Raw genomic sequence first — 13647 nt, 5'->3', positions numbered from 1 at the left:
GTTAGCTTTACCTTAAGGTTTATAATGGGTGTATAGTTTTTAAGAGTCTGGAAGGGCTCTTTTAATTTGCGAGGTTATGCACTTAAGCTTTGAGATCCCAAAGTTTTGTAGTGTGGGTGGCAAGGACAGTCTTTTTCTGATGTTGTTTTTAGAAGAGTCAATCTCTGGGTTTTAGATGGTGAAGTATTTGATTGTCCTTAGTTGGTGGACCATGAAAAGCTTTTTTTTACCTGGTGAAAATATATTTTGGTATAATGCATTAAAGTCTTGTGGCATTTAGTTATACTAGAGTTTAGTAGCAGAAGATACATGAGACTCTATTATCAGGTGCATAGAGGCCTTTTAGTGACTATTTTACGAGGGATTACCTTCTGTTTTTTACTGAAGTGGATTTGATTGTCTTCAATCTGTAATTCCTTTGACTATGACAATCTAGTTAGTTTTTTCCAATGCTTTGTATCTGTGATACTTTAACTGTTTTATAACTTGTCTAGTGAAACAAGCACTTCTATCACTGGAGATTTTTTTATGAATGACCCATGAGAGAACACATTTTCTAGTAACCTATTTGGAATAATTTCAGTGGACTTTGGATAATAGGGGTGGTGATCCCTAGTTTTTGGCATCTGGCCCTGAGGTGATTAAGGCAGAGGAATATTGCCTCCTGGGTGCACCGGTCCATATAGAGGATGGAGGATGTATGGCTGTGGTTGGTTAGTTTTACATATCAAAGACATGTTCCTGGCTGGGCCCTTTGCTCTAAGAATTGGCTAGTCTTGGGAGGGGCAGTCTCACCCCAGCCAGGAAGGTTTTTAAAAATACCAAAGCATCATGCTATACAGAAAATAAAAAGTATTTAGAATATAAATTGCATTTGCATTTTTGTAAAGAAAATCACTTGCATGTGCTTGCTCTTGCTGTTTCTGGGTTCTTGGTTCTGTCCCATTGCTCTTTCTCTGTACTGCCTCCACCGGCACTGTACTGCCTTGATTACTGTAGAAGAAGTTGTATATCAAACAGAGTGATTCTTCCTACTTTATTCTTCATTTTCAAAATGGTTTTCAATATTCGAAGTCCTTGGCCTTGCCAGATAGATTTCAGAATAAGCTTGTTTATAGATACCAAAGAAGTTTCGTGCTTTTGGTAGGAATTATGTTAAACCCATAGATGAATATGTGGAAAATTGACATAGTGACTATGTTGAATCTTCCAATCTCTGAGTACTATATGTGTCTCTGTTTATTTAGCCATCTTTGGTTTCTTTCATTGGCAGTGTGTAATTTTCAGTGTATAGATCCTGTATGTGCTGTGTTAAATTTATGCCTCAGTATTTCATTTGACTTAGAGTGATTGTAAATGACATTGTGTTTCAATTTTGGTTTCCATATGTTCATTACTAGTATCTGGACATGTGGTTGATTTTTGTGTGTTGATCTTGTATCCTGTGTCTTTGCTGAATTCACTTATTAGTTCTCGGAAGACTTTTTTTGGGTGTTTGTTTTTGTGATGTCTTGGGATTTTCTTAGATCATCCTGTCATTTGCAAATAAGGTGGGTGGTGGTGGAGGAAGAAGCCCAGATTCTCCACAGTCTCCTGGCAGTGAGGAGGATGCCTGGGAAGGCAGACAGGGCAGCAGGGGACAGGATCCAGATCCCCGTAGGTGGGGAAGGAATGGTTTTTGGGTTGCCTCATTTCTTTTAAAGCTGCATTTTAAGACTCCCTCCTACCCCTCCCTCCACTCGCTCTCCTTGGACAATTTTATTACGTGTTAGGATAAAAGAGTTGCTACTTCATAGGTGATAGAGTCACAAGAGAGTAACAGTTTATGTCATGGTCTCCGTGGGCCAGCCTTGGTTCTGAGCCTTCTGCTTGTTCCTCACTCGGTCACGTAATGTGGTGTGGCTGACAGCTGGGAGGGTGCTTTGCAGTGGGGCGAGGATGGGTGGGTAGCAGAAGCCATTGGAAGCACAAGCTGTTGAGACAGCCTCCTCGATGGCATTGTAGGGCCTGTCGCTAACCTCGTGACTTTCTATTATGAACTGTGCATTTTCCAGAAGGGTGTACTTGGTTTCTGTTGCATATTGGGCCAAGGTTGTCTTCTTCAGAAATATGCATTAGATTTGATAATATTGGTCACTGAGTAGAAGTCAGCATTTAGTCTTGTTCTAATTTATTCTAACTTTTTAGGATAGTCATTCTTATTTAGAATAACATTTAAAATAAGAATAACTTATTAAGAGTACACTAACATATTCTAAAAGTGTTACTGACATGGTCTAGTAGAAGACACTTAAGGCTTTGCTTAATTAATATTTAATGACTGTTTAAAAATACATCTTCATGCTGATGTTAAAGTAATTAATGCCAAACACTGTTTGCACATCTTTCCTTTGAAGGCCGTGCTGGACGAGTGTCTAGAGGGTACTGTTACCGGCTGGTACACAAGGATTTCTGGGACCACTCCATCCCTGATCATGTTGTTCCTGAGATGTTGGTAATTCACTTTGGTCATTGTCAAAGTTATTTATTTATTTATTTATTTATTTATTTATGAGACGGAGTCTTGCACTGTTGCCTGGGCTGGAGTGCAATGGCACGATCTTGGCTCACTGCAACCTCCACCTCCCGGGTTCACACGATTCTCTTGCCTCAGCCTCCCAAGTAGCTGGGATTACAGGCGCACACAGCACCACGCCCAGCTGATTTTTTTGTATTTTTAGTAGAGACGGGATTTCACTCTGTTGGCCAGACTGATCTTGAACTCCTGACTTCGTGATCCACCTGCCTGCCTTGGCCTCCCAAAGTGTCAAAGTTGATAGTTTTACCAAACAGTCTAAGTAATATAATTTCTAGTGTCATCTAATTTTGGTTCCAGAAAAATCCTTGTCTTGCCACATTCCCCCTCACTCACAATCCGGGCTCACTATTGATTACGCATCAGGCTACTGTCTAGGGCGTTACCCACATTTCATAGTTTTAATGAGAGGATGTTTTCTTTTTTTTTTTTTTTTTTTTTTTGAGGCGGAGTCTCGCTCTGTCGCCCAGGCTGGAGTGCAGTGGCGTGATCTCGGCTCACTGCAAGCTCCGCCTCCCGGGTTTACGCCATTCTCCTGCCTCAGCCTCCCGAGTAGCTGGGACTACAGGCGCCGCCATCACGCCCGGCTAATTTTTTGTATTTTTAGTAGAGACGGGGTTTCACTGTGTTAGCCAGGATGGTCTCGATCTCCTGACCTCGTGATCCGCCCGTCTCGGCCTCCCAAAGTGCTGGGATTACAGGCTTGAGCCACCGCGCCCGGCCCGAGAGGATGTTTTCAGGTATCTGTGGGCTCTATAATAGGATTGTCTTTAAATGCTGCTGTTTTCTGTGTCCCTTTATAATGAGTAATTGTGGGATCAGCTTTTTTTCCTTCCTCTTTTCTGTGTCTCTCCCCTTCTTTTGTCCTCCTTCTCTTTTTTCTTCTTTCCCTCTCCCTGCTTTCTTGCTCTCCCACTTTTCAGCCCCTCTTTTCCTTCTCTTTTTGCTTCCTTCTTTCTCTCCCCATCTTTGCCTTTTTCCGTCTCTCTCTCCTGTTCTTTCTCCTTCTCTCTCCTCTCTCTTCTCTCCCTCCCTCAATCCTCTCCATTTTTTCTTCTCTCCTCTCCTTCTCTCCTCCTCTTTCCCTCTGAAGCACTGGTTATGTGAATCGGCTAACTGATTTAGTTACGTTATTATTTCTAATCTCAGGCTTGGTTCTTTTCAGCGTTGTCCATTAGGAAGCACAATCTTGAAAGCGAAATTACTCGACATGGGTGAGCCGAGAGCTCTGCTGGCCACTGCCCTTTCCCCGCCTGGTCTGAGTGACATTGAGCGCACCATCCTTCTACTAAAGGAGGTAGGACTGCCTGATGGTTAGTACTGTTGGCATCTGTAGAGCTCTGTTCTGCAGCTCCCTCAGTCTCTGCCTCACTTTCCCACTAACTCTGTTCCTCAGCCTCTTTCTGGCTTTCTTCGTCCATTCCTGGAAACCCTGCTCTTCCTACTCTGGATTCTTTGACTGCACACCTGACTCATACTCTGCCCTCTGAACTTGTAACCAAGGTCTTGGTACAAGCTGTATCCTAGTGTACATATTGTGCTGGGGCTCTGGACGTTCTGCTTCTGACCTTTGAAGTGGGGGATGCCTCTGGTGTTTTACCTTCTCTATTGTGATTGATTGATTGATGAACTGGGTCTTGCTCTGTTGCCTAGGCTGGAGGGCAGTGGTGCAATTATGGCTTACTGCAGCCTCAAACTCTGGGCTCAAGTGACCCTCCCACTATGGCCTCCCAAGTAGCTGAGACTGAGGTGTAAGCCACCACACTTGGCTTCCTTTAATAAAAAAATTTGATAACTCCTTGGGTTTCTATGAAAAACACTGTGTCAAGTTAAGGAAGTTTTTCCCCATACATAGTTCAGTAAGGTTTTGTCGACAGTGGCAGCTGGGAGATCCTTCACTTAGTACTGTGCATGCCGTATTTGTTCAAGAGTGAGGTGAGTAGACTTTTGTGAAAGTCCTTTAGTGTTACCTCCTAGGATCATACTTTTAAAAAAATAGTAAAATGTGTTCTAAGTTTCAAGGGAAAATTTAAAAAGTTTTTTTTGGTAGCATATCAGCCTTTCATAAATTGGCTTAGGGCCTTATTCACCAAAATGTGGTCTTCGTTTCCTGTTTTGGACTCTCCACCTTAAGGGGAAAAAGTATGAGTAAGTCAGTGCTTGCTGATAACACTAATTTTATTGTATAAAGGTTGGAGCACTTGCAGTGAGTGGGCAGAGAGAAGATGAAAACCCCCATGACGGTGAATTGACCTTCTTAGGAAGAGTTTTAGCCCAGCTTCCTGTAAATCAGCAACTTGGTAAACTCATAGTCCTTGGACATGTATTTGGATGTCTAGATGAATGTCTTATTATAGGTAAGTGTGAGAACAAATACATGCTAATGGGAAGTTTATATAACACCACTCTCACAATCTTACATTCTTCTTGTTTATTTTTTATGGTTAGCGGCAGCTCTTTCTTTGAAGAATTTTTTTGCAATGCCTTTCCGGCAGCATCTCGATGGATATAGGTACTGAACATTCATATTTTAAAGTGTCACTGTATTTTAATGGTATTGAATGACACCATTATCTGTTTGTAGGAACAAAGTGAATTTCTCTGGCAGTAGCAAGAGTGACTGCATTGCACTTGTTGAGGCATTTAAAGTAAGTTTTCTGTTGTGTAAACCATGAAAGCAGCTACCACAGATTGTTAGTACATTTTCATACCAAAAACGTATGAGGTAGAGAGAGACAATGTTTTATCTTGTGAAAGTATTCTCGGGGTTATTGGTGTCCAATGTTAAATTAACTGTGCTGGAAGAAGTGGGTGAGATGGAAATCCAATTTTATGAAATTGACTGAAAAAATTAAATTTGTACATTTTTATGTTGTAAATTTTCAACATACAGTTGAAAAGTTGAGATTGGACTTAAAAAAATTCAGTGAGCCAACACATTATTTTGAAACTTTGGATCATTTATTTTCAGACATGGAAGGCTTGCAGACAGAGAGGGGAGCTGCGGTACCCGAAGGTTGGTGAGCCCTTTCCAGCTGCTTTCTAGATGGCTGGGAGTGATGAGAGAAGGACTCTGTCTTGGCACAGTCATGGCATGTGAATCATGATGTGCCGCCTGCAGCTGGAGTTGAGGTCACTGTAGACAGTGCTCGCACGACTGTCCCAAGAGTAGCAGGCCATAATCTCTGCAGACTGGTCCTTTTGCTTCCATCGCTTCTCAGGAGGCTGCTTGCTCTCAGTCCTATGTTGGAGCTGTGCTGCTTATTTCGCAGCTCCACATTGTACTGATCTTGCCGTGGTGTCTGTAGCCTCTTTGGCTGTGAGTATTTCATAGCTGTGGGTGCTGGGTTGGACATGTCAGTTCAAAATTGAGAGCCATGTGGCTGCTGTTTCTGTTTTCAGCTCTTTTAGATAATGGGCTTAAAAGAAATGTAATCTGTTATCCTCCATTTTATTCTTTTTTTTTTTTTTTGTCAGACTTTGTTGTTCTTCTGAACTTATTTGGTTCAACAGACTGTTTACAGGTCTGCTGTTTCTGTGTTGAGATTTGCTGTGCCTAGATAGATCTCTACTAATACATATATGAGTTAGCTGTTTAAAGTCTTTTAAAGACTCAGCTGTATTATTTTTCTTGTTGGTATATAATTTGTCAGACATCTTTTTTCAAGATAATCAAGTTATGTCTACCTTTAATTTTTGAGGTAGGTGGACTCAGAAGAGTTTCTGTATCATGTTTATGGTTGAGTATTCTGCTCTCTGGCTTCAATGTAAAATTGGATGTACCTGGAGAGGGAGCGCCACAGTCAACTTGAGTACATATTTAATAGCTCAGTAATTTACATTCATTATTAAATTTTTGGATGAAACGTATTAAACTAGCTAAATTCCACTCTAATTTATTACCTTAATATTGAGTATTCTGCTTTTATATATTTAAAGGATGAACTTAATTGGGGACGGTTAAATTACATTCAAATCAAGAGAATTAGAGAGGTAAGTTAAGTTTTTTGACCAAATGGATGCAAATAAAGTTGACTTATAAAGTATTTAATAAGTAACAACAGTACATGGGTAGTAATGAGTATTTCAAGAAGTGTATTTCCTGCCTGTTTCCAACTTTAGTAGGAGTGTCTCTTTCACCTTTCAGTAGAACTACTTAGGTTTCTAATAAATACTCCTTTTCAAGTTAAGGAACATTTTTTCCCTATACATAGTTTAATGAGGAATGGTTATGTGATCTTGTTGTATTGTCTTTTCAGTATCTGTCAGGATAAACAGATTGTGTGTGGTGCTCACACCTGTAGTCCCAGCTACTGGGGAGGCTGAGGTGAGAGGTTTGCATGAACCTGGGAGGTAGAGGCTTCAGTGAGCCGTGATTGCACCAGTGTACTCTAGCCTGGGTGACAGAGTGAGAACCTGTCTTGAAAAAGAAAAAGATAAACATATGGTGTTTTAATTTTTAACCTACTAATACAATCTTGCATTGCTTAATGACAGGAATACATTCTGAGAAATCAGTAATTACATGGTTTTATCCTTGTGCAAACAGCATAGAACATACTTACACAGACCTAGATGGTGTGGCCCGCTACCTGGGCTGTATAGTGTAGCCTGTGGCTTCTAGGCTGCAAACCTGTACAGCATGTGACTGTATTGAACACTATAGGCAATTAAAACAAAATGGTATTTCTGTACCTAAACATAACTAAACGTAGAAAAGGTGCAGTAAAAATATGGTTATAAAACAGGGTTTCCCACCACCTGGGCCATACTCTCCTTATGAGAATATAACTAATGCCAGATCTGAGGTGGAACAGTTTCATCCTGAAACCATCCCCACCCTCTCCGGTCTGTGGAAAAATTGTCTTTCATGAAACTGGTTCCTGGTGCTAAAAAGGTTAGGGATCACTGATATAAAAGATAAAAATGGCGTACCAATATAGGGAGCTTACTGTGAATGGAGCTTGCAGGACTGGAAGTGGCTCTGGGTGAGTCAGGGAGTCAGTGAGTCAGTGAGTGAACTGTGAGGGAATGTGGAGGCCCAGGACATCACTGCACATGACTGTAGACTATAAACACTGCAGGCTTGGGCTACACTAATTTCATAAAATTTTTAAAAAAATTAATTGTGACTTACTATAACTTTTTTAACTTGATAAACTTTTTAATTTTTTAAAAACTTTTTGGCTCTTATAATAACACTTAACTTAAAACACAAACACATTGTACAGCTATGTAAAAATATTTTCTTTCTTTATATCCTTATTCTATAAGTTTTTATCTATTTCCTTATTTATTTGGTTTTTGAGATAGGATCTTACTCTGTTACCCAGGCTGGAGTGCAATGGCATGATCACAGCTCACAGAAGCCCTGACTTCCTGGGCTCAAGCAATTCTTCTGCTTCAGTCTCTGCAGTAGCTGGAACTACAGGCATATGTCACCACTTCTAATTTTTTTTCTTTTTTTTTTTTTTTTGAGATGGAGTCTTGCCCTGTCACCCAGGGTGGAGTGCAATGACGCCGTCTCGGCTCACTATAACCTCCGCCTCTTGGGTTCAAGCAATTCTCCTGCCTCAGCCTCCCAATTAGCTGGGATTACAGGTGCACATCACCACACTCAGCTACTTTTCTGTATTTTTAGTAGAGACGGGGTTTCATCATGTTGGCCAAGCTGGTCTCAAACTCCTGACCTTGTGATCTGCCTGCCTTGGCCTCCCAAAGTGTTGGGATTACAGGTGTGGGCCACCATGCCTGGCCTAATTTTTTTTTATTCTTTATTTTTTTCTAGAGACAGGGTCTCACTTTGTAGCCCAGGCTGGTTTTATCTATTTTTAAAAATAATTTTTATTTGTTAAACTTTTTTGTTAAAAACTAAGACACACATACACATTAGCCTAGGCATACACAGAATCAGGATCATCAGTATCACTGTCTTCTACCTCCACATCTTGTCCACTGGAAGGTCATCAGGGGCAGTAACACATGGCGCTGTCATCTCTTACAGTGTAAGAATGCTTTCTCCTGGATACCTCCTGAAGGACCTGCCTGAGGCTGTTTTACAGTTAACTTTTTTGGTTTGTTTCCTTTTTTTTTTTGCTGCTGCTGGTTTCAAGACATGTGAAGTTATTATTTTTTTTAAATAAATAGGAGTATATACTCTGAAATAATGATGGTATAGTATGATAAATCCTTAAGCCAGTAACATAGTTATTTATTATCATTATCAAGTACAATTGTCCCTTGGTATATAAAGGAGGGTTGGTTTCAGGACCCCTGTATACCAAAATTCACGAATACTCATGTCTTGCAGTTGGCCTTGTGGAACCCATGTACACGAATAGTCGGCCTTCCATATACTCAGGCTTGCATCCCTTGAATACTGCATTTTTGATCCGCATTTGGTTAAGAAAAACCTGCATATAAGTGGGCCCTCACTGTTCAACCCCATGTGGTTCAGGGGTCAACTGAATTGTACTGTATGTATTGTATGTGCTAGACTTTCATATGATTGGCAGCACGGTAGGTTTGTTTACACCAGCATCACCACAGACACATGAGTACATGTGGTGCACTACAACAGCTATGATGTGACCAGGCAACAGGAATTTTCTACCTCTGTTACAGTCTGATGGGACCACAGTTCTATATGTGTCCATGGTTGACTGAGACATTGCTGTGTGGTACATGACTTATACATGAATACATGATGGATTTCCCACTGTTGACCCAACCACATGTTCTCAGAATAAACTCTGCTTGTTTGTAATGTTTTCTCCCAAAACATTGCTGGGTTCTGATTGCCAATATTTTCTCTAGAATTTTTGCCTCTGTATTTATAAGTGAAATTGGCCTTTGGTTTACGTGTGTGTGCATGTGTGCGCACGTGCATGCACAACACTATCAGATGCTGGTGTCGATACCACCCTGGTAGGACGAACCTCTTTCTGTGTCCAGGAACCATTTTAATCAATAGTTTAATAACTAGAAATGTATTTCCTACGTATTTGATAGAACGCATTCAAAAACACCTTTGTGATTAGTGCCTTTTTGAGGGATCAGTTTAAAAAAATATTTTCAATATCCCTGGGAGTTATTGATCCATTCTGGGTTCTAATTCTTCTGGAGTCATTTTTGAGGAGTTACGTTTTTCATTCAGGTACCCATTTAATCCAGATCATGAAGTTTATTGATGTATAGTTACACGTAATTTTTGTTATTTCAAATTCATGTCAAATGGTAACACCTTTCTTGTTCTTATTATTGTGTATTTGTGTACTCTCATCGTTTCTTGATTATATTTGTATATTCAGGGAGTCCCTGAGACCATCCTCGGGTTCACTGATTGGCTAGAAGGACTCGCAGAAGTAGAAAAGCTGTTATGCTTGTGCTTATGATTTATTTTAGCCAAAGGATATGGATTAAAATCGGCAAAGGTTTAAAAAAAAAAAAAAAAAAGTCCGTGGGAGAAGCCCTGGAGAGACCAGGTGCAGGCTACCAAGTGTCCCTTCCCAGTAGAGTCTTATGGACAGTGATTAATTCTCAGCCGCAGTGTGCAACGACAGGCAGGAAGCTCCCCTGAGCCTTGGTGTCCAGGGCTTTTATTGAGCATTGGTTATGTAGGCCTAGAGTACCCATGTGGCTGACCTTAGTTACTCAGTCTTCAGTCCCTCCAGAGGAAACTGTTACCCTACAGCCTGAGGCCCCACCATAAATCACATTCTAGCGTAAACTCTTTTGTGTGGCCCAAGGCTCCAGGTAAGCATAGATACTCTTATTAGGGAGGATAGGAGTCCCTGGAGGCTTGGCAATGACCTTTCAGGAGCTGGGCCAGGGCCAAACCTTTCTCTGGAATGTGCGTGGTCTGGACAGCCAGGCCTGCTGGATTACTCCTTTACTGCACAGTCTGCAAGATTCCTTTATGTTACTGTATTTTCAGAGAGCTTACTCTTAGTTTCATTTGTCAGTTTTCTCGTCTATGTTTTTTGGGAGGGAAGGAATAGGTGGGGGATTCTAAATCATTGCTTTTTGGTTTTTTTCCATTAATTTAGTTATCCTGTGACTAGTTTACTTGAGTCTTTCTGAAATTAATATTTAATATTAATAATAATATTTTCAGTCTTTCTAATTAAAAACATTTAAGGCTATGAATTTTATTATGAGCAGCTTTAGCCACATCCCACTGATTTTTGAGATTCCTGTCTATAATTTCTTTTAGTGTTGGTTTCCTCTCTGACTAAAGAGTTTATTTTTATTTTTATTTTTATTTTTATTTTATTTATTTATTTATTTTTTTTTTTGAGACGGAGTCTCGCTCTGCCGCCCAGGCTGGAGTGCAGTGGCCGGATCTCAGCTCACTGCAAGCTCCGCCTCCCGGGTTCACGCCATTCTCCTGCCTCAGCCTCCCGAGTAGCTGGGACTACAGGCGCCCGCCATCTCGCCCGGCTAGTTTTTTGTATTTTTTAGTAGAGACGGGGTTTCACCGTGTTCGCCAGGATGGTCTTGATCTCCTGACCTCGTGATCCACCCGTCTCGGCCTCCCAAAGTGCTGGGATTACAGGCTTGAGCCACCGCGCCCGGCTATTTTTATTTTTTAGAGACAGGGTCTTTGTCTCCCACACCGGAGTGCAGTGGCATGACCATAGCTCACTGCAGCCTCAAACTCCTGGGCTCAAGCAATCCTTCTGCCTCAGCCTCCCAAAGCTCTGAGAGGTGTGAGCCACCATATCCAGCCCTGAAATGTTTTTAAATATCATTTTTTTCTTGTTAATTTCTGATTTTATTGCTTTTAAGTATAGAAAGTGGCATAGTCTTGGTTTTTAATTCGTTCAGTTACATGTGATTACAGTCACATGAAAGAGTTCCATCCCTCAGGGGTACAGAGGCGAGCATCTGAGTGTACTCTCCCTTGCTTCCCATGTCCCAGGCTTTTCCTCCCTCCACAGAGATAGTGGCTGCTAAGTTTTTCTGTCCTTTCAATTCTTTTTAGTTGTTATTTCCCCCAGTTATGTTCACACTTGTAACTGTGTTCTTTTTGTAATTGCGATAATTTTGTGGTGACTTAATTTATGGTCAGTTCGTAGGTGTTTGGAATTGTGTATTTTCACATGTGTACATTAAAGTTTGACATTTTGTGTGAAACAGTTTTTATTACAACTGGATATTGATTTTATTTTCCTGTTTGGAGGGACTATTTGGCCATAGGTCATTTATTTTGTTTTTGATCACAAAAGCAGTACATGTTCATGGCAGAGGCTGGAATGTGTTTCGAGGACCTAAAGCAAGGCTGTGGTCATGGCTCTCTGCTATTCTGATCTCTGGGTGGGCACAGTTATGCGTTTGCACTGGTTCCCATCAGGGGTGTGTGTTTATAAATAGATCATGGAGCATATATGATTTTGTATTCTGGTATTTTCTATAAGTGTTATGCTGTTCATCTTTAACATTACTTATTAATTTCTAATAAGATGATTCTTGCCAGGCACAGTGGCACATGCCTATATTGCCAGTTGTTTGGTAGGCTGAGGCAGGAGGATCACTTGAGCATAGGAGTTCTGGGCTGTGGTGCGCCATGCCGATTTGGTGTTGCATTAAACTCAACACCGATATGGTGACCTCTTGGGAGACAGGAACCATATTGCCTAAGGAGGGGTGAACCAGCCCAACTTGGAAAGGGAGCACATCAGAACTCCTGTGTTGATCAGTGTGGGATTGTGCCTTTGAATAGCCACTGCACTGTCTAGCCTGGGCAATATAGCAAGATCTTGTCTCTAAAAATAAATTTTAGGCCAGGCATGGTGGCTCATGCCTGTAATCCCAGCACTATGGGGGGCCGAGGTAGGCGGATCACGAGGTCAGGAGATTGAGACCATCCTGGCTAACACGGTGAAATCCTGTCTCTACTAAAAATACAAAAAAATTAGCTGGGCGTGGTGGGGGGCGCCTGTAGTCCCAGCTACTCAGAAAGCTGAAGCAGGAGAATGGCATGAACCTGGGAGGCGGAGCTTGCAGTGAGCTGAGATTGCGCCACTGCTCTCCAGCTGGATGACAGAGTGAGACTCTGTCTCAAAATAATAATAATAAAAATTTTAAAAAGATTATTTCTTTCTCCTTCCTTCCTCCCTCCCTCCCTCCCTCCCTCCCTCTCTCCTTCTCTCCCTCTCTCCCTCTCTCCCTTCCTTCCTTCCTTCCTTCTCTTTCCTTTTTTTTGAGACAGAGTCTTACTCTGCCACCCAGGCTGGAGTGCAGTAACACGATCTTGGCTCACTGCAACCTCTGCCTTCTAGTCTCAGGCGATCCTCCCATCTCAGCCTCCTGAGTAGCTGGGACTACAGGTGTGCGCCACCACGTGCAGCTAGTTTTGTATTTTTTTTTTGTAGAGACTGGGTTTTACCATGTTTTCCGGACTGGTTTTGAACTCTTGAGTTCAAGTGATCTCCCTGCCTTGGTCTCCCAAAGTGCTGGGATTAGAGGCATGAGTCACCGCACACAGCTAAAAGATGATTCTTAATTAGCTGCAGTGTTTCATTCTATAGATGTATTTATACTTTACCCATTGGGCACTTATTTTCTAGTGTTTTCACTGCTCTGATAACATACGTACCTTTGAGACATCAGATTTCAATGTATTTTTCTTAGGTGGCTGAATTATACGAAGAATTGAAGACTAGAATCTCACAGTTCAACATGCATGTTGATTCTCGGCGACCTGTCATGGACCAAGAGTATATATATAAGCAGCGATTCATCCTACAGGTGTGCTGGAGTTTCCTGGATGGTTTTTTCCTGATTCTTTGTGCTTACAGGGTCTTGTGGTTGAGAAACCGCTTATTCCTGCTTTCTGATACAAACCAAATCTCAAAGGAGATTTTAGGTCCATAATGTTCATACTGTGTTTGGGAACCAGGAAACATTCTTGTCTTTCATAGTTTGCATTATTTGTTGAATTGATGATTCATGTAGAGAGTATTTATTGTTTATTTTATTTATTAACATTTAATGGATTCAGACCGATTTCTTTTTTTTTTTTTTTTTTTTTGAGACGGAGTCTCGCTCTGCCGCCCAGGCTGGAGTGC

General features: G+C 41.3%; 1 protein-coding gene across 4 annotated transcripts in view; it reads left to right on the top strand.

Annotated features, from left to right (window-relative positions):
- TDRD9 (tudor domain containing 9) overlaps positions 1-13647 on the top strand; it is a 126756-nt gene that overhangs the window by 76795 nt on the left and 36314 nt on the right. For 3 of the 4 annotated variants that reach the window (XM_031667775.1, XM_031667777.1, XM_031667776.1), the window contains 8 exons: positions 2397-2494; positions 3741-3872; positions 4767-4932; positions 5024-5087; positions 5160-5223; positions 5547-5591; positions 6515-6568; positions 13211-13327. In XM_031667775.1, coding sequence (XP_031523635.1) covers positions 2397-2494; positions 3741-3872; positions 4767-4932; positions 5024-5087; positions 5160-5223; positions 5547-5591; positions 6515-6568; positions 13211-13327 — 740 coding nt within the window. The remainder of the gene's footprint in view (positions 1-2396; positions 2495-3740; positions 3873-4766; positions 4933-5023; positions 5088-5159; positions 5224-5546; positions 5592-6514; positions 6569-13210; positions 13328-13647) is intronic. The other variant, XM_031667778.1, reaches the window with a different exon arrangement.

The sequence above is a fragment of the Papio anubis genome, chromosome 7, assembly GCF_008728515.1.
Source record: "Papio anubis isolate 15944 chromosome 7, Panubis1.0, whole genome shotgun sequence".
NCBI lineage: Eukaryota > Metazoa > Chordata > Mammalia > Primates > Cercopithecidae > Papio > Papio anubis.
The sequence above is the reverse complement of the archived record's forward strand: the minus strand, read 5'-3'. Positions and strand labels throughout refer to the sequence as shown.